Source organism: Emys orbicularis, chromosome 6 (assembly GCF_028017835.1).
Source record: "Emys orbicularis isolate rEmyOrb1 chromosome 6, rEmyOrb1.hap1, whole genome shotgun sequence".
Taxonomy (NCBI): Eukaryota; Metazoa; Chordata; order Testudines; family Emydidae; genus Emys; species Emys orbicularis.
Window position 1 is genome coordinate 71,231,352 of NC_088688.1, and position 27,081 is coordinate 71,258,432.

Sequence of the window (27,081 nt, forward strand, 5' to 3'; positions counted from 1 at the left end):
ATAGAATAAATTTTTCTACCAAAGAGATTAAGCCTCTTTGCCTCCTTATTCTTAAGCATCGATCCCGGTTGGCCCTATCTATCGCTCTCATTGGCTGCCGACACAACCAGTGAGCTTGGGGCGGGGTGGGTATGTAGATATTCAAAACCCTTAGTGGGGACGTATTTTCTTTCCACCTGCTTGCAGATGAGGGGAAGGGAGGAGGGTGTCTGCCACAGAGCCTTGATTAGTTTCACCACTCCCTCGTGCACTGGCAGTGCCACCTTGGAGGGGGCTGCTGCATTTAATACATTGAACAGGGAGTCTAAGGGCTTTGCCAGCTTCTCGGCTTCCAGCCACAAGTTCGACACCACCCTCTTCAAAAGCTCCTGGTGGGCCCCTGTATCATCCTGGGGGACCGCGTGAGAAAGCCCAGCAGTTGCTTCATCGGGCAAAGATGATGAGGCGGCAGGTACAGGTGGTTCTGTCAACTCCACTGCTTCTGCCAGGGGAGCCGCAGCCCATGGCCGAGGCTGGCTGTCCCCGGGGAGCTTGCTCTGACTCCACATCTGAGTCAGGGGGCAGGCGGGAGACTGTCGCCAACCATCTTTTGGATGCCCCCAAGACCAACTGATGCCCCTCTGACAGATGGGGAAACCCCCCGGGGGGGGTTCCATAGTTGTCAAGGAGCCGGCCACTGGCCCTGGGGCCATGCAGCCACTGGTGGCCCAGAGGGGAATGCCGATGTCCCCAGTGGGTGACCTTGGCCTGCAGGCAGATCTTCCTCCTTGGGCTCTATACACTTCCTCCTTGCAGTCAGAGCCCGAGGAGGGAGAGACTTGTCTGGGGGACCAGGATGGTACTGAGACCTCCTGTCTACCCCATTCCTGTTGGCTCTCTCCGCGGACCTCCACTGGGGACCTGTACCAGGAGGTCCGCGGAGCCACGACTCCAGTGACCGGTGGCGGCCTTTGGCGGATCGGCGACAGTATAGCGGAGATCGATGCCTCATGCTTTGAGAACGGTGCCACTCCAGAGACCTGGAGCAAGAGGATCAATGTCTTGGAGACCGTCGATGTGCTCGCAGTGATCCGTACCAGTGATCTGGAGACAGGGCTCCAGGGACCAGCACCTCGACACTCCGGAGCGGTGCTGAAGACTGGGAGACTGACTCGGGCGCTCCTGGCACTGGGGCTCTGGGGACTGGTGACGTGCCTCTGCAGGTCTGCGTCAGACTGCTGGCGATTGATGCCAGGACTTCGAGAAACGCTGCCTAGAGTCCGGGAACTAATGCCGGGAACTCTGGCAGGGAAGCCGACCTGCATCCGGCTGGTGGCGCTGTTCAGGCGAACACTGGCAGGGGAGCGGTGCCACACAGATGGAGACCTCTGGAAGGGTCACAGGGCAGGTTTACCCCTCGAACGGGGCACCTCACTGGCCGGCATGGGCAGCACCAGAAAGGACAGTATGTCCGTAGCGGCTTAAAAGGCCTCCGGTGTGGACTGCACCACCAGGTACCAAGTGCCTCTGCTGCTTCCTGGGTGGCAGACGGGTCTGAAAGTGGGCTTGCCCGCTCAATGGGAATTGGAGCCTGGCCAATGTCCAAAGAGGAAGAGCTGCCCCACGTGGGTCTTTGTTCTCCTCCCCTTTACAGGATATAGGAGAACGCCCTCTCCCGGCCTTTCTTTGCTTTTTAGCTGAAACTGGGGATGGGGATCGGCGCTGGTCGGAGGTAGGTGCCGGCAGCGTGCTCCACACCAAGGCCGCAGTGCTTGGAGCAGAGTCCAATCTCGTCGGCTCCGAAGCTGGTGCCAGGGCAAACTCCGTAAGGAGTGCTCGGACATGAATGTCCCTCTCCTTTTTGTCTGCGGCCTGAAGCTCTTGCAAATGCGACACTTGTTGCTCACGTAGGTTTCCCCTAAACACTTGAGGCAGCTTCTATGGGGATCACTGACTGACATAGGTTTTTTGTAGCAGTCACAAGGCTTGAAGCCCGGGGACCGGAGAATGCCTTGTCCCTAGGCTAAGTCCTGTACGGGACTAACTAATTAATTCTAACTGAACAGTAAGGGAACTATTAACTATACAACTTTAACAACTATATACAACGAATTCGCTGCTAGGCACAGTTGAGATAGGAAAGCTTGCCGAGGCAAGGAAACGTTCCAGCACCATCACTGGCGGTCAGAAAGAACTGAGGGAGGGGGAAGCTGACGGCGCTCCTTATACTGGTGCATACGCGCGCTACTCCAGAGGGCGCCAGAGCCAGTCCCCTACAGATACCACTGAGGCAAAAACTTCCAGCACCGGTGCATGTGCAAGCACACACACCTACAATAGAATGGACATGAGCAAGTACTCTAAGAAGAACATTTGTTCAATCATACTTTCTTGTCCTCTGTTTGTGTGTGTAACCATTCAACTGTAGTATCAGTTCAATATCAGGTATGTTCTCAATATCAGAGAAATTTATCATGTAATGATAGAGGAACAGACTCAAGCTAATAGGTCACACATACATGTGCATATATACATAAAATATATAGATACATATTTATAAATTTTTTTCATCTGCACCTTCACAGATCTTATTCTACAATTTTCTACCTGTTAAATCTGAAATTGCACTCTATTCTAAGCACGTGTACATGCTGAGACATTGTCTAGTCAACCAAAACAAATTTTACACACACATGCACTCAGCCAGTGGATCACAGAGATCATTAGTTTCATTGCTCCACAAAAGCAGAGGGCATGTATGTAGAATGATTTTTTTCAGCTCTATCACTCAACCAAATGAAATCTGATTTTCACCAGACCAATGAAACTAGGGAAACATCTAGGGACTATATACATCCCTGGCAAATGTCAAGTTTCTAATACCAAAGCAAGACTGCAAAAAACCTACATTTTTCTCTCCTTCCATCCTGGAAATCAGTTCAACTGTTTACCGTGAAACTTTCAGGAAAAAAAATCCTTCCCTGGCTGAGCAACCAAATATCCACAAAAAGATAAAACTTTGAGAATATTATAAACAATCAAAAATGACCCTGTAGAATATAAATGCTTAAGCAACCTCAGCTGTGTGTTTGTATGTCATATACCCAGGGAAAAAAACACACAAATGTACATGTATACAACCAGTATTTTTGCACCCTGACTATGACAGACAGGGTCAAGTGACCTGAAATAGTTTTGTATACTGCACTCCTAAGCAGGTCAATATTTTCGGCATCAAAAGCTATTGATTTACTAGTAATTAACACTGCGCTACATGAATGTATGTACTCAAACACCATCTCCTCTGCACAGGGTAACTCTGATACTGCAGCATATTTTTCAAGCAAAATGACCCATTAGTTTTAGATATTTAAATTTACCCTGATGTTTGATGCAGAACTTGACCACATTTCTTAGTCTTTTGCTGCTTTTTAGGCATGTCAGCCACAATGTAATAAATAGGAATTGTGGGGAAAATGATAAGGTGCTAACCAACTTTGTATAAAAACATAAAAAGAGAAATTTGCTTAAGAAACTGAGTAAACAATTTTAAGTGAATCTGAGGGACAGAAACTGAAAATTAATCAAGAAAAATGTTCACCTATATTTATATAAGATGGTTACCATTATTATTGCAAGAAGTCTGCCACCCATTCAGATTACCAAAAAACTATCCCCTCTCCTCTAATTTAGGTTGGCAGCGACCCAAACATTATTTCAGGCCAGTGCAACACCACGAGGTTGTGATGTGATGGAACATAATGTTGAATCAGGGCATTGTAATGCAACAAATTTGTCCTCAAAACCACTAACAGACCTAATGGAGGGTCACATGATCCTGTGAGATAAAAGTTTCAGCAGAGAATAACTAAATCTTATGTATTTGTAGAGAAAGAAGGTATTTCAGAAAGTGTAACAGAAAACACAGACTAGAATTTTTCAATTGATGGGAAAATAGCTGTCTCAGCCAGAGATTTCAGCTATTATATTCCTAAGTCTTTTTCCAACATAAGACAATTTCTTGCCACTGTAAACCTGAACTCCAGTCAACGTCTTTATGTACAAACACACACAAAGTATATACGTTGTATAGAGAGGTACTGAAGAAGTAGCTGCTCCCCAGAAATATTTGAACTACATAATTTTTGTAAATAATAGTTCATTTAAGTTTTATTATTTTAAAAGTCTAAAAAAAAAAAAAATCTCAATATCCTGATTTTTTCCTTCTGGAAAAATCCACTGTAACCTGCAAAAAGTTTGTCCACCAGTCAATATTTCTCTACAGTGTCAATTGCTAAAGGGAGGTTTTTCGGGATAGTAGGGTCGTTATGAAAAATCATTATAACTGATGGCAGAAACTTATTCTGTTTCTGTGAGAAGTGAAATGGTGACATTTAAAAACAACAATTCTTGAGCACTCCAAAAGCTTATGGAAACCTTCCTTGATGGAAGCACTTTTTTGGTTTCTAGTTCCCTGGAAACCTGTGGTGCCCTCATACAATAGCAGTGAACAAGAAGTACATGCTTCATGTTTCAATGTTTCATGTTTCAATGAGATGGGAAGGAGGGGAAGAGAGAGAGAAACAGAATCACTGAAGTAAAAGAAATGTTATGGTTTTGCCCTTTATGAGCGAGATCAAAGATCAGAATCACCCGCTTGCAACAAATCTATACAAAACCCTTCTTGCATGGAGCTTGCTCATAGTCTGAGAATAGGCTCACTGAAGCATGGTGGTGATTTAAAAAAATAAAAACAAAAAACACAGCAGACTGACGTGAGGGTGGATAGTTGAATAAATGGAATACAACATAATCTATTTAGGTCTGAAACCAAAGGCCTGGGGATTAATAGGTTCGATGAGTTGCAGTTACCTGGTGTGGCTGTTGGATGACAGGCTCTCCCAGGGCTGTACGGTACAGCCAGTGATCGCATAGGCTCCCCCGCAGCTGCCGTCTAATTTCATCAGCAGGGCTTTTGCTGCATTCTCAGCTGTCTTCCTGCAGTCGTGAGCTCTCTTGAGCATCTGGGTAATGTTCTCATCACCTGTTTGGTCCCCTAGTTTGCAAGCAAACAATCAGTGTCAGAGCTTCGAAGAGCATACTGAAAATTAATACTAGAATACAGACTTTTAAAGCTATTTTCACTTAATGCTGTGACATTAACACCTAGCTAGCAATTTGTGATCTAAGTGAGACAAATACAGAGAAAAAGAACAAAGCTATGACTTGTATTTATCTGTTTTGTGCTAGAGGTAAACACATACAATGCTGCCATCAGACAGGACAAGTAAGAGCAGGGCCGGCTCTGGCTTTTTTGCCGCCGCAGGCAAAAAAGCCTCCGCCGCCCCCCCCCCCCCCCCCGCGGGGGGGGGGGGGGGGCGGCGAGCCCCGGCGGGGGCTCCGCTCTCCCGCCGGGGGGAGGGCGGCCGGAGCCCCGGGGCGAGGGTGGCGAGCCCCGGCGGGGGCTCCGCTCTCCCCCCGGCGGCCGGGGGGAGGGCGCCGGAGGGGAGGGCGGCCGGAGCCCTGGGAGGAGGGCGGCGAGCCCCGGCGGGGGCTCGGCTCCCCCCCCGGCGGCCAGAGCGGCGAGCCCCGGCGGGGGCAGGGCGGCGAGCCCTGGCGGGGGCTCGGCTCTCCCCCCGGCGGCCAGAGCGCAGGGCGGCGAGCCCAGGCAGGGGCTCGCCGCTCTCCCCCCAGCCGGGGGGAGGGCGCGGGGGGGAGGGCGGCCAGAGCGCCGGGGGGAGGGCGGCGAGCCCGGCTGTGGCCTCGCTCTCCCCGGCGGCCCGAGCGCCGCGCCGCCCCCCTCCAGGTGCCGCCCCAAGCACCAGCTTGGTTGCCTGGTGCCTGGAGCCGGCCCTGAGTAAGAGACAGTTTGCTCTGTGCAAGACTGTGCTTTATCCTCATTTGAGCCAAGCATTGTACATCCACATTTTATGCTCGCTAAATAAGCCACATGCCCTTGAATATTAACCCTCCAGAAGGGTTGCCCTTAAGACAGCATTAAAATTGTGGAAGCGAGAGTACCAGCCAACAGGAGTGGGCTGGTTGGACTAATCTCCTTGAGAAGATGCAGCAACAACTCCCTTGTATTTTCCATGTAGGGGTGTGGTTGTAAATCCTCACTGATCTTCATAGCCACAGAGAGGAAAATTACACTGGTCTACAATTTTTGAGAAGTCGTCTGCTTCAGAGATAAAATGTGCTATTTATTTTGTATTTTGATGTGCTGAATTCAAATATGACAATTAAAACAACTGATTGGCTACTGTTTCTAAGATATTTGAGTTTTTACATTTTATGTCTATGTATATTGTGTAGATAGTAGAGTTTTAATCATAAATTGTAAACCTAGGTCTTTTCATGTGTTTATGGTTGCTTTACATGATAATATTTCACCTGTCCTGTTTATGTAACACTTTAAAAATCAGCAAAAGGGTTATATAAATAAAATTTATTATGAAACAAAAGGCAAAAAACTATTATGTACATAGTTTAGTCCTATTCAGTGTCTACTCGGCGCTTCTTGGCTTGTCTCTTGTATTCATTAAATGGAGCATCTCTTGTCACTGTCCAGCAATAGTCTGCAAGCATTGATGGGCTCCATTTGCCCTGATAGCGTTTCTCCATTGTTGAAATGTCCTGGTGAAATCGCTCGCCGTGCTCGTCGCTCACTGCTCCGCAGTTCGGTGGAAAAAAATCTAGATGAGAGTGCAAAAAATGTATCTTTAGTGACATGTTGCAACCAAGGCTTTTGTATGCCTTGAGGAGGTTTTCCACCAACAACCTGTAGTTGTCTGCCTTGTTGTTTCCGAGAAAATTTATTGCCACTAACTGGAAGGCTTTCCATGCCGTCTTTTCCTTGCCACGCAGTGCATGGTCAAATGCATCATCTCGAAGAAGTTCACGAATCTGAGGACCAACAAAGACACCTTCCTTTATCTTAGCTTCACTTAACCTTGGAAATTTTCCACGGAGATACTTGAAAGCTGCTTGTGTTTTGTCAATGGCCTTGACAAAGTTCTTCATCAGACCCAGCTTGATGTGTAAGGGTGGTAACAAAAATCTTCCTTGATTCAACAAGTGGTGGATGCTGAACACTTTTCCTCCCAGGCTCCAATGATTGTCGGAGTGGCCAATCTTTCTTGATGTAGCGGGAATCTCTTGCACGACTATCCCATTCGCAGAGAAAACAGCAGTACTTTGTGTATCCAGACTGCAGACCAAGCAAGACAGCAACAACCTTCAAATCGCCACAAAGCTGCCACTGATGTTGGTCATAGTTTATGCACCTCAAAAGTTGTTTCATGTTGTCATAGGTTTCCTTCATATGGACTGCATGACCAACTGGAATTGATGGCAAAACATTGCCATTATGCAGTAAAACAGCTTTAAGACTCGTCTTCGATGAATCAATGAACAGTCTCCACTCATCTGGATCGTGACCGATGTTGAGGGCTGCCATCACACCATCGATGTTGTTGCAGGCTACAAGATCACCTTCCATGAAGAAGAATGGGACAAGATCCTTTTGACGGTCACGGAACATGGAAACCCTAACATCACCTGCCAGGAGATTCCACTGCTGTAGTCTGGAGCCCAACAGCTCTGCCTTACTCTTGGGTAGTTCCAAATCCCTGACAAGGTCATTCAGTTCACCTTGTGTTATGAGGTGTGGTTCAGAGGAGGAGGATGGGAGAAAATCTGGGTCCTGTGACATTGATGGTTCAGGACCAGAAGTTTCATCCTCTTCCTCGTCTGACTCAAGTGAGAATGATTCTGGTGCATCAGGAACCGGCAGTCCTCCTCCGTGGGCGTATAGCTGATGGAATGTTTGGATAATGCACAGTCCACTTTTTCTTCTTTGACACACCTTTCCCAACTGGAGGCACCATGCAGAAGTAACAATTGCTGGTATGATCTGTTGGCTCTCTCCAAATCATTGGCACTGCAAAAGGCATAGATTTCCTTTTCCTGTTCAACCACTGGCGAAGATTTGTTGCATAAGTGTTGCAGCATATGTGTGGGGCCCACCTCTTGTCCTGATCTCCAATTTTGCAGCCAAAATAAAGGTGATAGGCTTTCTTAACCATAGTGGTTATACTGCGCTTTTGTGATGCAAAAGTCACTTCACCACAAACATAGCAGAAGTTATCTGCACTGTTCACACAAGTACGAGGCATCTCTGCTCACTTTGGCTAAACAGAAATGTGTCCCTTTGCAAAATCAAACACTGACAAATAAGAGAGCACGACACTGTATGATTTCTAGAGCTGATATAGGGCAATTTGTTCAGCAGAGTGATGTAAGCTTCGTTATGATTGCATCATCCATGACTTCTAGGAATAACATGATGCAATTCATATCATGTATGACGCAATACCAGCTTCAGATTGCATCATTCATTGTTTTGCCTAAAAAGCAAGTACTGTCCAAACCCAGTCATAGATTTATTCATAGATCCAGTCAAAGATGTATTTTAGTCATTTCTGGTTTAAATTGAGATCCCTTCCCTTTATAACTCACTTATCCTCCGCCATTCCCAAGTCAAGGGTCGTATATACTGACCCAATAGCATATCTTGAAAACTAGAGCCAATCAACAATTTTAAGCATCATTTTCATTCTCAGTGACCCAGAATTAGTAAAGTTTGACTACATTTATTTCAGAAGCATTTTGGCTGTACAGCAGTGTTATCTGTGTTACCAGCAACAAGGATACACCAAGCAGTGCGAAGGGCAGTGAGAGGCAGCATATTCTAGTGGAAAGAGCACTGGACTGGGAGCTGGGAGAGCCGTGTTCCATTCCCAACTCTATCACAGACCTGCTGGGGGACTTTAGGCAATTTGCTCTCTATGCCCCAGCTTCCCCTCCCACCCTTTTTGTTTCTCTTGTCTATTTAGACTGTAAGGTCCTTCAAGGCAGGACCTGTTTCTTACTATGTGTTTGTACAGTGTCTAGCACTAACAGGGCCTCATTCTGAGTTGGGGTCTTGGTGCTAATGTAACATCAAAAAATAAAGAATAAAAAGAAAAAAAAAAGAAAAAAGCAGAAAATGCCAGGAAATTCAAAGTGATGAGTTGTGCAACATCCTCCGTTCAATCAATCAATCTACTGGTTATGGAAGTTGCAGGAAGAGTAATGCACGATTTCACACTGTACTTCCTGGCTTTTCTCCCCATCTATCAAAACTTTAACACTATACACACACTCAATAAAATAATCACATACAAAACTTAAGCAACATAATATTATCCCAACCCTTTCATCCCTGTTCTGGGTTTTCTGGTGGTTGACACCAGAGACTGTTATGATCATTCTCTCAAATACCAGGATGTAGAGAAAATCCAGAACTGGGTACATATGACTTCAGTGTCTTATTCTACATTTCTGTTCACAGGCCAAATCCTGAGGTGCTTACTCAGACTTTATTTGGTCAGTTCTCAGGCAAGTTTCCCACTGAAGCCAATGGTAGTTTTACCTGCAAGGGACTGAGTAAGGCATTAGGATTTGGCACCAAATTTATTATTTTAACAAACAAACCATCACAACCAGATTTGTGGTGCTAGACAAATCATTAATAAAGACATTCTGGGATTTGTGTAAATTTGGAAAATGTATATTTCTCTGATATAATGAGACGGCTCTCAGGATCGTGGGGAGGGGTTGTTCGGTGTCTAACTTTAAATATAAACTAAACTAATGCAAAACAATAACTTTTGTCAGGCAAAGACTCTTCTGACTAAATTTCTCAGTGAAATAAAGTTTCACAGCCAAGCTATAACTTCCTGAAAAACAAGATTTATGATGGAAACGCTGGCACAGTCTCCACTAAAGGGTGTGAGTGGTAATGCTACTATTAAAAAAAAAGTTGACGGTAGACACCTATATAAATGTAGGTTACACCCTCTCTTTTATAACCTGAACATGGAGAAGAAAACTAATACTTTCCTTTCTGGATTTACTTCTTGACTAGCAAAATCTAAGGCCTAATACACACTTGCTCCTAATGCCCTTTCATAAAGAAACAGCAGTACAAATTCAATACCAGACTACCAAAAGGAAGGGCTAGAATCTAGAGAAAAAGGAAAAAAAAAAAATGATCTGCTGCGACCTTTCCTGCATGACATACTCTGCAAGGAGAAACACACCTACACAAAGACTTGCACAAACCACTAGGAGAGATGCAAAGTAAACTGCCTGGAAACAGCGTAGTAACTGTGGATCATTGCGTCTAGCCTGCAGAAACAAGAGGTGGAACTCATCCGTCTTGTGGCTCTGAAACCAGCTGGTCGTTTGGTCCTTAAAAGCTTTCAGTTTACATTTCAGTGGTTCTTGAGAAGCTGGCGCTATAAATTAGTGTCTAAAGGCAGTGTCTAGGTCTCAGCACAGTATGGAAAGCTATTTTTCTGTCTGAAGGTTTCATATACCTTCTCCCTCCCCTCCCCCCAAAGCAAGGTCCAAGATTACTACTACCACTCCCTCCCATCAGTAAGAGGAATGAGCCTCTGTAAAACTAAGAGTTAGTTTCACAGTGAAAACATTTATTTATTGACAGAAAATGTGACTTGTGTGCATAGAACTCGCATGTACCATATTGAAAATGGATTAATAAACGGGCTGACTCTGTTATTAGGAAAGCACCATCCACCAAAGAACATTTTCAATAGCAGTGTTAACTAGTGTCAGTGTGTGCTGCTGAGTAACAAAATGAAAAAGAACAACACACAAAACAGAGGCCGAAACCTCAGTCCATGCAGTAAAACATGAGAAGGAAATGTTAAAACACAAGAGTACCCTGGGAGCTTGGAGGTAAAGACTGCATGTGGTATTTTATCTGCATTATGGTATATTTGAGAGTACAGATTTAAGACCAGATTTTTATGAAACACAATTTTTGTGGGCAAATACTGTGGCTATGTACACAACTGTGGTAATTGCAAGTGCAAATTACGTAACCCAAACCACTGCATTCAGTATGTGAAGTGCATGCTTGGGTGCTTGGAGGTATCAGTTTAATCACTGTGCTTGGTATATGGTTATTGCCCAACAAAAGTAATCCCACAAGTCCAGAAGATGCATCTCCTATAATACCATATATGGTTTATTTTAACTTGCTTATAATAGTTTGTTTCAGTTCCAGTCCCAATTTTTATGTGTGTCAAACATTTTATTTATTCAGTTGAAAACATGAAAATAAGCACATATTTGGTGGGTAACAAACTGTCAGGAGATGATTCACTGTTGCAACCAGCCCTTGTAAACTGATAAATGTTAACTGAAGTGCAGAATGGGATTTAGAGAGTGACTCATTGAGATCTTACCAACAGAACCAACGCCTGCAGCTCTAAATTGACCAAGAATGAGACTCTGTTCACTTTCTGCCAAAGCCAGCAGCAGCTCGTATGCTTCTATGCACTGTTCACTGAAATAAAACAAACACAATATCTGCAACTTAGACAGGAGAATCAACATCAGAGATCAACACTGGATAAGCGGTGGTGGAAGAACTAGGCCAGTGGTTCTCAAACTTGGGCCGCCGCTTGTTCAGGGTAAGCACCCTGGCGGGCCGGGCCAGTTTGTTTACCTGCCGTGTCCGCAGGTTCGGCCAATCACGGCTCCCACTGGGCACAGTTGGCTGCTCCAGGCCAATGGGGGCTGCAGGAAGGGCAGCCATCACGTCCCTCAGCCTGCGCCGCTTTCTGCAGCCTCCATTGACCTGGAGTGGCAAACCACGGCTAGTAGGAGCCTCGATCGGCCGAACCTGCGGACGCGGCAGGTAAACAAACTGGCCTGGCCTGCCAGGGGCTTTCCCTGAACAAGCGGCGGCCCAAGTTTGAGAACCACTGAACTAGGCTATTCCTTTCTATTTGTATGATAGCAGGGACATTACAGGACTACAGCTGTGTCAGTAATTGATTTTTTGATTCAATGGCAGTTCTGAAAAAATCAGAAAAAAATTTGGTTCAAGTCAGGCCAAATCTGAACTTTTTGGAAATATTCAATGAATAGAAGAAGTTGACAAAAAGCCTGTTTTGGGTCAAATGAAACATTTCACACTTAAACTTGGGTCTTCCCTTAGAGAGTCGTTCTGTCCTTCTCTGGACCACTGACTTTTTAAGTATTTTACACAAAATGGATCAGTGTCAACAGGAGAAATAGAAAGAGATCCACCCCGGAATGCCCTCCTATAACCCGGTGGTTACAGCACTCACTTGAGCGGGGGAAGACCCAAGTTCAAGTCCTGCTCCAGTGACTGACTATTTACAGGAAATAGAAAAGCTTCAGTAAGAGAGCTTAAGAGGGACCCATCCCAGAATAGCCTACACTCAGCTGCAAGAGGGAAGCCCTGGGGTCAAATCACTGGTCCAGAGAGGAGATTTGAACTTGGGTCTTCCACATCCCAGATAATGTGGTTTCTCCCACCAATGGTCAACAAGCCTCCCCTTAGATATGCAGCCTGTGAATGTTGTCCCCAGGCTGGCCCTAACTCATTGAATAGGAAATGGGAAAGGTGGAATGACCAGTGAGAGTTGAGCTTATCTTTCTTCAGAAGTGTGGCTGATACAAGACAGTAATCTGACCAACAGTGGAGGCTATTTCTTGTGAAGTTGCCTTTCCAATTTTCCATGTTATTCAAAACCCTTACCAAAATACTTATGTTTTTCTGATTCTCTGTTAAAAAATAATCCCCTGTCCAAGACTTTCCTTAAACCCATTTTCCCCACTGCAAGGAGATCACTACTGAACGTACCTGGGAACCACTCATTTCTGCTTTATTTAATATGTAATATATAAAATTTATTCAAGGTCAACTTCCTTCAAAATGAACAGGATTTGCCCCAAATTAGTCATGGTCGAAAGAATGCTCCAGAGACACCATTTTTTACAAATATTTTAAAGCAAATATAGTTATTTGGGACCAAATCCTGAGAGGTGTACCTCACAGTTCCTACAGAAGTCAACTTAAATCACAAAAGTCAATAGGAGTTCTTTCTTTATACCATCAAGCTTGTGAAAGATGCTAGACTGACAGTAGGAGAAACTGAAGTCTTCTATTTATACAACAGACAGCTAAAGCACAGGCAACTCCAGCACAAGCTTCTTCACAGTGCTTCTCCAGAGTGCCCCAACCTTCATCTGGAGGGATGCTAGAGTGTGAGAGTGGAGTTCAGTCATTTTACCTACTGAATCCTTAACCTCTTGTTGGGATGGCTAATGATCATGGCTGCCTATGTGATGAGGACACTGGACTGCGAGCACCCAACACACTTCAAATAGAGCAAGACACAGATTTAACATTTCTCAGACACTGACTCATTTCTTCTCGCTGAAGAAATATTGGAAAAATATTCCCAGCAACGTCCATCATATTAACATCACAAGTTGCTTATTATTATCATCATAATCACTTTTTTCTTTATTTATTTTCTTCAGTAAAACCTGCAAAGGTTGTTTCATGTACATATGAGAAGGAGGGAGAAAAACTAAACAAATCTTCCCTAACTCTAATCTTCATTCTGTATTTCCAAAAAGAAGAGGTAAAGCTATTTAGTGTGACAGAGCTAAATTCATCCCTGATGAAACGCCTCTGACTACAGTTGAGTTACGTATCAGACAATAACTAAATGTAGCTGCCTCATGAACCTATCTAGCCAGTGCATTATTACTCACACCAGAATGGAACAGAAGCAGGATGTTCTGTTGCAGAACAGCAGCTTTATGTCCTAAAGTTCTGTAGCAAGTCTTGTCCCCTCACTTTTCAGGCTCAAATTCCCAGGCCACATATTTACATACCTGTACTGCAGTGCAAGTCTGAGTGCCGTGGCATTGGACTCATATTTCCCAACCAGCATGCTCATCCTCTCAGCATTGCTCTTGCACTCCTCCAGCGTTATTGTCAACAAGTCATTCTGGGATTTTAAGTGCTCAATACGGCTGTAGAGAAGGAAATAATGTTTAACTTTCAAGCAGAGACAGAGGTCTATTTGTCTTGAAAACACCAAAATGATCCCAGTTTAGAATGTCAAAGAACATTTGGCTGGCAGTATTTTAAAGTACTACAGCTAAATCCATCGGTTCCATGTACTGTGACAAGAACAAGGAGGATGTTTACTTAGACCTGGGACAATCCCCCACCACTAAAAAAACAACTGAAGAACCAACCAAAGAATAAAACATCCCTTTTTGAATTCTCTGTTGCTTTCTCATTGCAGCAAGCCTATGTAACAGCGTGGTCTTATTACTACTATCCTTATCCTCCCTCTATCTTGCCTTCCTACCTTTTGGTCACACTTGTATCTTGTCTTAAATCAACTTGTAAGTTCTTTGGGGGCACAGGCAATGCATAAAACTCCAGGGTATAGCCAACTGCCACTGTATTTAGCACCCAGCAGTCCGACAGGAACTTGTATAGCGCCTTGGGGTGCACCATCGAAAGTCCTGCTTGGGTCCACCGGAGTACCTATGAGACCCCAGCTGGGAGGTTGAGGTGGATGGAAGCGGTTGACGGTGCTAGTAACCTCTCCCTTTTCTTTTATAGGGTTCTTGTCTTGGAGGCTGAGCTGAGAAGCATGGTGGCTGCTGGGGCCAGAAGTGCTTCCTAGAAGCAAACAGAGCATTGAGGCCCAGGGATCCGAGTAGTGCCCTTGAGTCCTTCAGGGTGTGCAGTGTTGTGTTCATCTACTCCGAAAATAGTGAGGGAATCCCAAGGACTGAAGCCAAGATCATTGCCTCAAGGTGACGGCAGAAGCCATTGTCCTCACCACCATGTCTGTGGCAACTAATGCTGCCTGGAGAGAGGCTCTGGCAACATTCTTCCCCTTGTCTAAGAGGGCTGAGAATTCCTGCCTAGAGTCCTTAAATTTGACCAAGGAGTCCCACAAATTGTAGTCATATCTCCCCAATAAGGCTCGTTCTCCGCTCTTTTCAAAGTGGGAGGCAGAGAAGATGGGGTCTGCCACAGGCCTTTGACCAGACCCATTACCACCTCATTAATGGGGAAGGCCACCTTAGATGGAACTGCTGCTGCCAGAACGTCAATGAGACCGAGGGATGATTCCTTAAGATCCTCAATCTCTAGCCCCAGGTTAGCTGCTATCCGCTTTAAGAGCTCTCAATGGGGCCAAAAGTCATCTTGTGGTAGTGAGCCGCCCAGCCACGGTAGTGAAGGAATCCCCTTAACAATAAGGGGAGGTGGTACTATTTACACTAACCCTATTTACCCTATAATACACTATAACTAAACTACAGACTAAACTATGATACAGGGAAGAAAAAAGCACTCATAGGCACCTTGCCAAAGCAAGAGGAGATTTTCAGCAACCGTCACAGGCAGTAAGAAGGAACTGAGAGGGTGTGTGGCTGGCCTCACCCCTTACACTGGCGCATAAGCACGCGGCACCAGAGGGCACTACAGCCAGCCCGACAGATACTATTGAGGGGAAAATCTCTGGCAATGGTGCACTACTAAAGTGGAATGGACTTGAGCAAGCACTCGAAGAAGAACAAAAGTTCCATAGTGTGCACGGATATACCCTGCTTCAAAGCGTACTATGGAACTTTTAGTGTGCACCAACTAGATCCACATGGACAGTTAGTGCAGGGCAGGCTAGTGTGAAGTAGATTTCCATCACAGCTTGCTGCCAAGTATGTGTTCACATAAACAAGCCCTAATACTTTAAATGTCAACATTGTTGACTACCTCACTGCTTATCATTTTGGCAGAGACATCAAGCTGCGTACTTATCCATCATTGCTGAATGTAGCAGCAGGGTACAGCTAACTGCTGTAAAGATTTACTTAGGTATGGAATAAGGAAATCAACACCAATCACGCCTCTCAAAAATTTGAAGTCACCCCCTCATCACCTGTAAATGGGGTAGGAAAAAGGTGAGCGCATCCCTTCCTCGGTAGCCAGAATAAAACCCTGAGTTTTTTAGGTTGCCCAAAGTCCCAGCAGTTCCCTACTGAGCTGTCAAAAGCTCCAGCTAACTCTCTTGACAACTTCTCCAATGTTTGTGTTGGCAATACAAAATTCTGTAGCTCACTGAAAAGAAGGGGGAGCATTTTCATAAAATTAATTCATATCAAAATAGTCAAATAAAAAGCATACTAGACTGGACTAGAACTGGGAAAAGCAGTAAGGGGGAGTGCAGTGCCACATAATTCTGGGATTTTTTATTTATAATTTTGAGCTCATGTAATTAATAAGACATGAGGCCTTGACTAATACAGTACAAGGTCCAGTGATATCAGCAATACTGTTAGACTCATAGACTTTAAGGTCAGAAGGGACCATCATGATCATCTAGTCTGACCTCCCTGCACATCGCAGGCCACAGAATGTCATCCACCCGCTCCTGTAACAAACCCCTAACCTCTGGCGAGTCATTGAAGTCCTCAAATTATGGTTTAAAGACTTCAAGTTACAGAGAATTCACAATTTACTCTAGATTAAACCTGCAAGTGACCTGTGCTGCATGCTGCAGAAGAAGATGGAAAACCCCCAGGGTCTCTGCCAATCTGACCCAGGGGAAAATTCCTTCCCAACCCCAAATATGGTGATCAGTTAGACCCTGAGCATATGGGCAAGACCCACCAGGAAGATACCTGGGAAATAATTCTCTATAGTATCTCAGAGCCCTCCACATCTAGTGTCCCATCACCACCCATTGGGGATTTTTGCTACTGGCAGTTGCTGATGAGTCACATGCCATCGTAGGCAGTCCCACACTACCATCCCCTCCACAAATTTATCAAGCTCAGTCTTGAAGCCAGTCTGTTTTTCCCCCCACTGCTCCCCTTGGAAGGTTGTTACAGAACTTCACTCCTCTGATGGTTAGAAACCTTTGCTTAATTTCAAGCCTAAACTTGTTGATGGCCAATTTATATCCATTTGTTCTTGTGCCCACATTGGCACTTAACTTAAATAATTCCTCTCCCTCCCTGGTATTTATCCCTCTGATTTATGTATACAGAGCAATCATATCTCCCCTCAGCCTTTGTCTGGTTAGGCTAAACAAGCCTAGCTCTTTGAGTCTCCTCTCATAAGGTAGGTTTTCCATTCCTCAGCTCCTCCTAGTAGCCCTTCTCTGCACCTGTTCCAGTTTGAATTCATCTTTCTTAAACACAGGAGACCAGAATTGCACACAATATTCCAGATAAGGTCTCACCAGTGCCTTGTATAATGGTACTAACACTTCCCCCATCTCTACTGGAAATACCTGGCCTGATGCATCACAGGACTGCATTAGTCTTTTTCATGGTTGCATCACACTGACGACTAATCCTGTGATCAACCAATACACCCATTTTCCACCTCACCTAAAATGAGCACACTCACTGAGACAATTTGATTCTGAACACTATTATTCAGGTACCCCAGCAGAAAACAAAATACCCTGTTTCTAGAATGGTGTAGTAGTCATGCAAGTCCTAAGTAATAACGTTTGTATGTTTTAGAAAAAAAATGCCATATCTACTGGTCTGCTCCATGCTTCAGGGATATGGGGAACACACCACAGTTTAGAATTCTGGACATGAAAAGACATGAGAAATAAATGGTTTATTTACTACATAGGACAGAGAGAGATTCAAATCCATTACAGGCCTTAGCATACATGTTCAAATTATCATATTCGTAGAAAAAACTGTTAATGTATGTTAAGATCACCTCTTTATTATCCAAGTTTCACATTTATTTGGAGCTGCCAGAGATGAACTGGGAGTCAAGCATGAACATATAAGATATGTGACAGGCAATAATGAAAATAAAATCAATTTAACAAAACAAATACTAGGCAAAATACTACAAGTGCATCTAACCTTCCATCTTACCTATTTAACCTCTCTGTTTCCACTTCAAACTCTCGGATTTTGCTTTCAGAGATAGCAGATCCATGTGAATAGAGCGTCTGAAAGATTTCCTGGATGTTGGAGCAGTCTTGGAGAGAATGGGCCAAGTGCTCAGCCACACTGCTAGACACCTGCACAGGGTGAATAATAAACCTGCTGTGAGTGGATGGCTAGTTTTTAAAAATACTGTAGATTCTCAGGCTCTCTGGAGAACATCTATACTTTCAAGAAAGCTGAGCAAAAGGGCCAAATACTGCTCTCAGTTACACAAGTGTAAATCAGGAGTAGCAATGGTGTTCTGCTGGATTTACATGGTGTTATCAGAGCAGAATTTGATATACTACTCTTCTAGAGATGTCTAACTTGGGGTGCAGCTGCATAACCCTTATTTATGTGAGTAATCCTCACTCATATTTATTGTCCCCTTGAAGTCAATATGATTACTCAGATGAGCAAGGGTTTCAAGGATTAGGTCCTTGGCCACCAATTTATGGCAACTGCATGGACTACATTAATGTAAAACTGGGGATTACACAAGCGTATTCATTTATTCTCTCTCTCCTGTTAAATATTTTCCATAAAATTAGCTTTGAAATAGTAAGATACTGTTTTTGTTTTTAACAACATAACAGTCACCCCTGGCTCTTTCCTGCAATACTCATGTTAGGATGAGCTGTGTGCGCAGTTTATTATTTTGATTTATTATTAGCACTCACCCCTATGCTGCTGATTTCTGATCCTAGGACAGGTCGGTCAGACGATGAAGACTCTGACCTTGTCTTTGAGAGCTTCACTCGTTCAGCAATCTAAAAGCCACAAAGCTACACAAGTTACAGACAGGCATCCCACGCCCCATGTTCTCCACAACTATGCAAAATGCATCATCATTCACACATTCACCGTGCTTGGAAATCCCATGTTAAGTTGATAAATGAAAGCTGACATCTGTGTTGTGACTAAGAGAGACTTAAAATTATTAGCACTTTATCTCTTCCTGCAGCTTGAGTTCATGGGCCCGCTTAGGGCCCTTGAAAACACCCCTGGGATTCTAGATGATACTTCCCAGTTAATCGCATGCCTGCACAGCAGCTGTGCACAATGAAGTCTGCTTCTTCCAGATAATAAGAGGCATCACTGCAGCACACAACAGCTCACCTTGGCAATGGGAATGTCATTGCTGCTACTGCTGGTGCTCAGTTCTCCAGTACTGGGGTTCACGGGTCGGTTTGCAGAAGTGAGACGACCTGGACTGGATGGGCCTGTTGCCTGGATGCTCTGTAAACGTGTTTGCAGTTCCCGAACCTAAAATCAAATGTAACATTCTTTTTTTACTTTTATTGTTTAGATACTGAGCGAGCTCTTTCCCCTATTCTGGCATCCAACTGACGATTACTGACTGACAAGACCAGGGAAATTCTGATTATTGTAAGGCTTTCACTGTGGAGGAGTGGGCATTGATTCAGGACTCTCCCCCACTGCCAGCCCCTTCTAACTAGTTCAGTGTGGAAATACCCAACTCTGCTGACACAGAACAATTCTTCGTTCCAGCTTATTTTATATAATCCCTTGAATGCAACAATATTATGTGTATAAGAATCTTCTTCTTTGGAATGAAGTTAAAATAATGCTTTGGACTAAGATTAGCAAGTGTAAAGAACATGGTAAGTAGACAAAGATCCTACTGCTAGAGTCTTCAATGGCTGGAGAGAGAGGCTCTAAAACTGATGAAATAGTTCTCATGCATAAATATCCCAGGATGACTTCACTGCATTAAAAGGCCAAAGTAATTGAAACGTAAATAATTTATTAATACTTTGAAAACTACAATTAAATAGAGCACCGCGGAGTGAGTAATGTCAAGAATGGGAACTTCTAGAAAGAGCACCCAACCAACCGTTTGCTGAAGCTCTAAATAACCACACATTTTGTAAAAAACTGCACTGTCCTCATTACATGCCAAAGAAATACAGAATTGACCTCAAAATAGTTTTAGGGCTAAGAAAAAAAAGGCTTGAAGAAGCCAAATGGTATTGCTGGGTAAGAGATTATAGAGTTTACCTCAGAATAATACTTAACAAACAAAGAATAAATGGTCGGCTTGAACACAGCAATTATACCATAGGGGAAATTAACAGAGCTCATTTTTCTGCAGAACTAGCATCCTGGCATCAAAGGAAAAGGGGAAAAAAACACCCTCCCCAGTTTGAAGGGGAAAATTCCCTGAATGACAAATAGTTTATTTTTACTTACATATTTAACTTGCGTGTGGAGTCTGTTAAAACAATGAACAGCCAATGTACAACTGATATTTTGCCAAAAATTCTAAAAAATGCAGTAATGTTTGAATTGCGTATGACCTATCTCACAGCCAACTTGTAAAATTCGGACTACAATTTCTATACCATTGTACAAGTATGATTTTATACATAAATATATATTAGCACCAAACATAGGTTAATATTTCAAGCATAAGCCCTCAGTCAAACTTAAGGCTGTTGCATTAAGGTTTTGGGCATTCCCAGCTCCAGAGCTCTTAAGGTACATTATTATTGTTATTAATTTTTAGCATTGTTATCAAGAGTGGTGGCCTCATTATGTCCACTGTACAGACCCATAGGAAGACAAGGGCCCCAAAGAGCTTTCAATCTAATTTAAGACAAAATAATTGAGTGTAACAAACAATACAAGGGAAAAGAAGAGAGGGAAGGATGAAGGTAGCAGTAATAAGAACTCTGGTTACAAAGGCTAACTGTGGGAATAACTTGGTGGCTCATCCAGAATGGGACGCTAAGAACCTTACACAAAGTGCATCCAATAGCTCAACCCCTTTATATCTTGCAAGGTCCAGAGAAACGGAGTCAAACATGTCTGTGGAGCCCTTAGGCCAGCACATGTACCTCTTCAATACATTTTCATTACACAGTTAAATTAGCTGGGCACATACATGTAAAACACCCACCCACGGCAAACAATTTTCAATTGGTAACTCAGGCTGGGTTTACATACACATTTGACACCGATATAACAGCATTACTGCAACCCTCTAGGGTAGGAGTGCTGCACTGGTATAGAAACTGGTGAATTGCACTGAGGTCATGCTCACGCATGTCACTATTTATACTAGAGCAGCTACACTGATGCAAAAAACCAAACCAAACCACCAGTGTAGACAAGACCTCAGTCAAATCCACATCAAATTTTAGTAACATACACAAGAGCATTTCTCTTAACAAGGCTATCTCCATGCCAAACTCTGACTTTCATTCCCCAGTTATTTAGGCTGCAAAGCTGTGCGAAATGTTTTTAAAAGACTGTATCTATGAGAAAAGTATTTCCTCCCCTTCTCCTTGTATTCAAAATATTCTGTACCGTTTTCGTTCAAACTTAAAAAAAAAAATCACCTTTGGCCAGAGACCAAACTTGGAAGATTTCGGTTCCAAAACTGAAAGTTTTGCAAAGTTATAGGCAACTAAAAACAGAGGGTTAAAGTGAAAAGTGTCTGAAATCTTAACCACAGTGGTCACTACTGTTCTCATGATGCTGTGTACACAGTCTCATACATACATTTTTAAAGCCACCTTACATGGACAATGTTCCATAGAGCTCCTCACAATGCAATCAAACACTGAACCAGAGTCGTTTCCTTTGGTCTATACTTTATTATCGAGCAGTGATTACTGATCTATCACAATTACAGAGTGAACTGCTGTAAAGGATTTGTAAAACAATATTTGTAATAGAAAGAAAAATTAACCAAGTTTAGACCACAGCCAGGAAAACAGCTTTACTTAGGAAAGCACATGGTCAAAAACTCAGAGCACAGCCTAACCATCAATGTACACTATTAACTGCTTCAATATTGTTTCAGAAACAAAAAGTGAAAAAAGAGAGCACTAACAACCCTGAACTGTGTGGTCTCTTTTTTACATACAAATCCAGAGTGTTAGCTGAGTAGATTACAGGCTGAATTAATCATTACAATTTGTAAATGAAAATAAGAATGTGTCCATTTTGCAGTGAATTTATAGTAATGTTGAGTACTCAATAGTAATGTTGAGTAGCTAAATAGAACAAATTTGTCTTACCTGGAAATAGGTGATCTCATAATGCATACATTCACCAATCCAAAATCTCATTACTGGGTTGCCCCACCCACTGGAGAACCCAGAGGCAGCTCAGCTAACTATTTCTGGTCACCAAAACCTTCTTGATAGAGCTGAATGCACCATCTCCTCAGAAAGTAACTGTCCAAGCTACAGGTAATGGTAATTCTAGAGAAAAAATAAAGGAAGACCAGAGAAGAGGGATCGAGAGAGAAAAATGTTATAGGAGGTGGTTTCTCTGGATTGGTGGATGTATGAATTATGAGAAGACTAATTTACAGACAAGGTTAAAATTGTCCTAGCCTCTTACATCTCTACATCCACCAATCTGGAGTCTCAATACTGGGGCAAATAAGCACTGTTACTTATTTTCATTATATAGTGTAGATTAACTTCTGACTGAGTGTTCAGTCGTGTACAAGATACGCCTAGAGATACTGTCCCTGTCCCAAAGAGCTTACAATGTCAGAAGAAAAATATTGTTTATATAGCACCAGAACTTTCCATTAAATTTTTGTGCCTTACCTAAATGGAAAATGAAGATGACAAAAGAAGAGCTAGGAAAAAGGGTTAAAATAAATAATGTGAGCGACTTTATGTTGAGACTACATCTTACAAGTTCTGATATTTTCTAGACTGATACTGAGATAGCACCAGGGGATGGTGTAGATAGTACAGTATTGGAGGTCAGTGGTGGAAAGCAAGGTGAAAGAATATGAGTTCTGAGGAAGGATTTAAAGAAAGAAATTGAGGATGTTTGGTGAGATGGAAGAGGAATGCCATGGCAAGTTTTGAGAGCAATATGAAAGAAAGCATGAAGTTAAGAGCGGGAGGGGAGAGAAGCAGAACACTGGGGTGAGGTGTGGAGGGAGGTGAAAGATTTAAGATCAGGATGGTTAAGCAGCATCTATTGAGCAACACACACAGCATCCATTGAGGCTCAGAAATCCACTAAGACTTTCAAATCTCCAAAGTGTTCTCTCTTTTCATGAACGCTCAAATATATGCAGACAACCACCTATACGTACACTTTTCAGCACTTTCACTCATTGTGCAAATAACAGAACTTACACTTGCAGAACCCCACTTGCACACGAAAAGTGAGCCTGGTTTAGGAATGAAAATGGGGATGTTCTAGTAGCTGTCCTGCAGATTTCTTGCAAGGTCTTCTCTCTCCAATAGAGGGCTCAGAGTGAACGTGATGCTTGGTGGAATTTTATTTGTACATGTGTATAAATCTGATGACCAGCATACCTAATTAATACCTCTATATCTTAGATTCAGTTAAAAGCATATTTTTTGGGTGGCAAGGTGTGACCAAGTTTACAGACAACTCTACGCACACCAGTGTAACGCCACTGACTTCCACATAGATAATCCTGATTTACACCTTTGTAACTATGAGAAGGACCAAATCTAACAGTCTAACTCAAGTTTTCTGTACTACAGGAACCGAACTTAAGAGCCTGCACAGTTTTGACTTGTTTAGCTCCAAGACTTCTAAAATGATTAGGTCTAGGACAAAGAGATGGTGAGAGTACCTACGATATATAAATTAAGAGCCTACGATAAAAATTAGATTTCTCTGGGAAACAAAAGCTTGCAGAAAGGGTTGTTGGGTATATTGGTCTCTCAGATCATTTACTCACCTAACAGGGAACATAGGAAAAAGAAATAGTCACCTGTCTGCTATGAGCTCAAAGGAAAGTTGCCTGAGAGCTCAAAGAAATAAATGTAATTCCATTTCGTTACTGATCTCACAAACTAGGTAAAAGGAGGATAAATGGCTAGATTCTCTTGGCTTCCAGAGAGATTACAAGAGCTCACGTGGCTCATGACCTTAATGTGAAGCCTTGTGGAAGAGGTTTCACAGAAAGTCAAATACTTCTGGTTCAATAAGCAGAGCAGCTGGTATCCCAATTCTGAAATTATTTCCCAGACTCATGGGCTAACCGAACCATCATTTCTTCCCTAGTATCTCTGAGTGGTTTGAGTGTCAATGGATGAATAATCACAAAGTGCAGTCAAATTCCATGTGGTCAGGTTTTGGAGTAATACTGGGTTCCAAGGTAAAAGAACTGTGAATTGGGAAATCAAAGGCTCACACTTCCAGCGGTTTGCAATTCAGGGGTGGTGAGGCCAGTTCATTTGTACTTGGATAATTTATTATTATCCCATTTATTTCCCCAGCTCTTCTGGTAATCAGGAGAAGAGATACGGTGTACAAGTGGAACCTCACTATGGGAATGAAAAGATACCCATTAACCAAGCCATGAGCTCCTTTCGCCTAGGATAATATATTGACGATAGCCCTGTGTGACGCAAGAGTGGCCATATAAAAGGTACCATAGGTGCTGGAACTAGGGATACGGGGGGTGCTGCAGCACCCCCTGGCTTGAAGTGGATTCCATTACAGACAGGGTGCACAGTTTGGTTCAGTGGCTCTCAGCACCCCCACTATACAAATTGTTCCAGCACCCCTGAAAGGTATGACATATGATGGAAGTTGCTATACCACATAGCCGGATGTCAGTATTGCTGAAATACATTGTATCCTGGTGTATCTTCTGTCATCCTGAAGGAAAGTGTCTAATAGCTGAGCCAACTGTCTTGTGTGTTCAAGCAAATTCTAAGGGCTGAGTTAGATGAAGCAGTACTTGCCTGTGTTGTCTAAAATCTAATGCTGCAAGCAACAAGTCTAACATGATTGACTCCACTGTGATGCAGGAATCCATCTTCCTCCTGGCAGAGGCAAGGGCCCAGTAATGCAGAAACAGTCTTCCTGTTCAAAAGCTGGTTCATGACTTCTGGGATTTCTCCATTTAGAGCTTCCTTCATGTTACTAACTTAGGTATACAATACCAGCAGCAGCTGGGCCCCCACTAAGCATCCTCTTAGATAGCAAGTAACAGCTTAGGAAAGGCCTCTGACTTCTGAGGTATAGTGAGTATGCTCTCAGACAGCATGAGGTTGCATTCTTTCTTAGAAGTCTATTGAGTGTCTTCTCGGCGGGGAGGGTGGCTTATGAGAGGCTGCACTGTTGTCTGTGGAGGAGATCCGTTTTTGGTTCTTTGTTTGCTTTCAGAGTCTTGTAGATTGTTCTTCAAGGAGAAACCAGGCATAAGATAGCTTTAGTAAAGCAGTGATTTGAGCGGGGAACACTGTCAGAACATTCACTGATGGAGGCAGTAAACTGGGGAAGGACTGTGCACACAGCACAAATTATGGGGGAAGTTTTCACACTAACAAAATGTTAACTGAATCCATGATATCTAGTAGACAGGGCAACCCAATTGTGAGACTCAAGATTAGTGTATGTATTAAGAATACTAAATTCATTTACAGAGAAACTTATTTTATATATATGTGTGTTCCCTGCTAGTAAATACTGTCATTACTATTCTAATTGGAGTAGTAAGTAATTTCTAATTAGGTTTATTAATATTAAATAATGCTTAGTAACACAAGTAAAAATGAAAGCAACAATTGTACAATTGTATCTCTAACATTTTTTCCTTAGAATGCAGAGGATGTGACTAGAAGGGGAAAAAACACAATTAAGAACCACTGAATGAAAAAAAAAATGAAAACAGGGTGGGAGACAGAAAACCCTGCCATACTTTATATTAAGATTGCATTTATAAAGCATTCATAAATGATTAATAGATGTATATAAGTATGTTGGAGACATGAGTTGTATGTGTTATAGATAATTACAAGCACATCAGTAGAATATGTTCTAGTGCAGGGGTCGGCAACCTTTCAGAAGTGGTGTGCCGAGTCTTCATTTATTCACTCTAATTTAAGGTTTCGCGTGCCAATAATACGTTTTAATGTTTTTAGAAGGTCTCTTTCTATAAGTCTATAGTATATAACTAAACTATTGTTGTATGTAAAGTAAATAAGGTTTTTAAAATGTTTAAGAAGCTTCATTTAAAATTAAATTAAAATGCAGAGCCCCCTGGACCGGTGGCCAGGACCCAGGCAGTGTGAGTGCCACTGAAAATCAGCTCACATGCCTACCCCTGTTCTAGTGGTTATAAGCAACATATTGACTTGAGTTCTATAACGATTGACTATCCATATAGTCAAACATCGTTTAAACCTTTATAAACTATTTATAAATTTGCCCTCAATATAAAGTATGACCAAGAACTCTCAATTGGTGTCACTTTTCTATTATTTTGATTAAGAGATAATTAGTGCATTAGTACCTAATCCAACTTTAAATAAAAAGGGTGTCAGGTGCAACACCATTTCTCCCTCCTCCTTGACCAGTGACCTGATTATTTAATCATTCAATAATTCCCTAAGAAATGGAAGTCTCTTTTACAATTTTAATACTTTCCAATTATTATTTTTCTACTATAAGCAGGACTAAGCATAACAAAATATTGCAAAATATGCAACAAAATATTGCATACCATTTCCCCGCCTTCTGATTTATTCACGCAGAATGCAAGCCTTGTACGTGGGTAGGATAAGAACATAAGAACGGCCATACTGGGTCAGACCAAAGGTCCATCAAGCCCAGTATCCTGTCCTCTGACAGTGGCCAATGGCAGGTGCCCCGATGATAATCTGTCTGTTCATTCCCTGAAGGGAATGAACAGACAGATTATCATCAAGTGATCCATGCCTTGTCACCCAATTCCAGCTTCTGGCAAACAGAGGCTAGGGACACCATTCCTGCCCACCCTGGCTAATAGCCATTGATGGACCTATCTTCCATGAATCTATCTAGCTCCCTTTTGAACCCCGTTATAGTACTGGCCTTCACAACACCCTCTGACAAGGAGTTCCAGAGGTTGACAGTGCGTTGTGTGAAAAAATACTTTCTTGTGTTTGTTTTAAACCTGCTACCTATTAATTTCATTTGGTGGCCCCTTGTTCTTGTATTATGAGAAGGAGTAAATAACACTTCCTTATTTACTTTCTCTATACCACTCATGATTTTATAGACCTCTATCATATCCCCCCTTAGTCGCCACTTTTGGAATGCAGGATGGAAGAATGCAACACTAGTGTATGACTCAGTCTTCTGACAATTAAATGTGTCTTGAGTGGCCAGTGCCTTTTCCAGTCTCTGGGTCTTTGACTTTTCAGCCACACCCGGGCGCAGTCATTTTCAATGGGATGGGGAAGGAGC

At 42.9% G+C, this 27,081-nt stretch overlaps 1 protein-coding gene across 1 annotated transcript in view; it reads right to left on the bottom strand.

The window, feature by feature from the left end:
* Positions 1–27,081, bottom strand: part of MCC (MCC regulator of WNT signaling pathway) — a 229,200-nt gene that overhangs the window by 34,310 nt on the left and 167,809 nt on the right. Inside the window, exons 7-13 of the mRNA XM_065405951.1 lie at positions 18,985–19,131; positions 18,546–18,635; positions 17,812–17,960; positions 13,771–13,911; positions 11,302–11,398; positions 5,814–5,820; positions 4,852–5,035 (exon numbers count right to left, since the gene is read on the bottom strand). Coding sequence (XP_065262023.1) covers positions 4,852–5,035; positions 5,814–5,820; positions 11,302–11,398; positions 13,771–13,911; positions 17,812–17,960; positions 18,546–18,635; positions 18,985–19,131 — 815 coding nt within the window. The remainder of the gene's footprint in view (positions 1–4,851; positions 5,036–5,813; positions 5,821–11,301; positions 11,399–13,770; positions 13,912–17,811; positions 17,961–18,545; positions 18,636–18,984; positions 19,132–27,081) is intronic.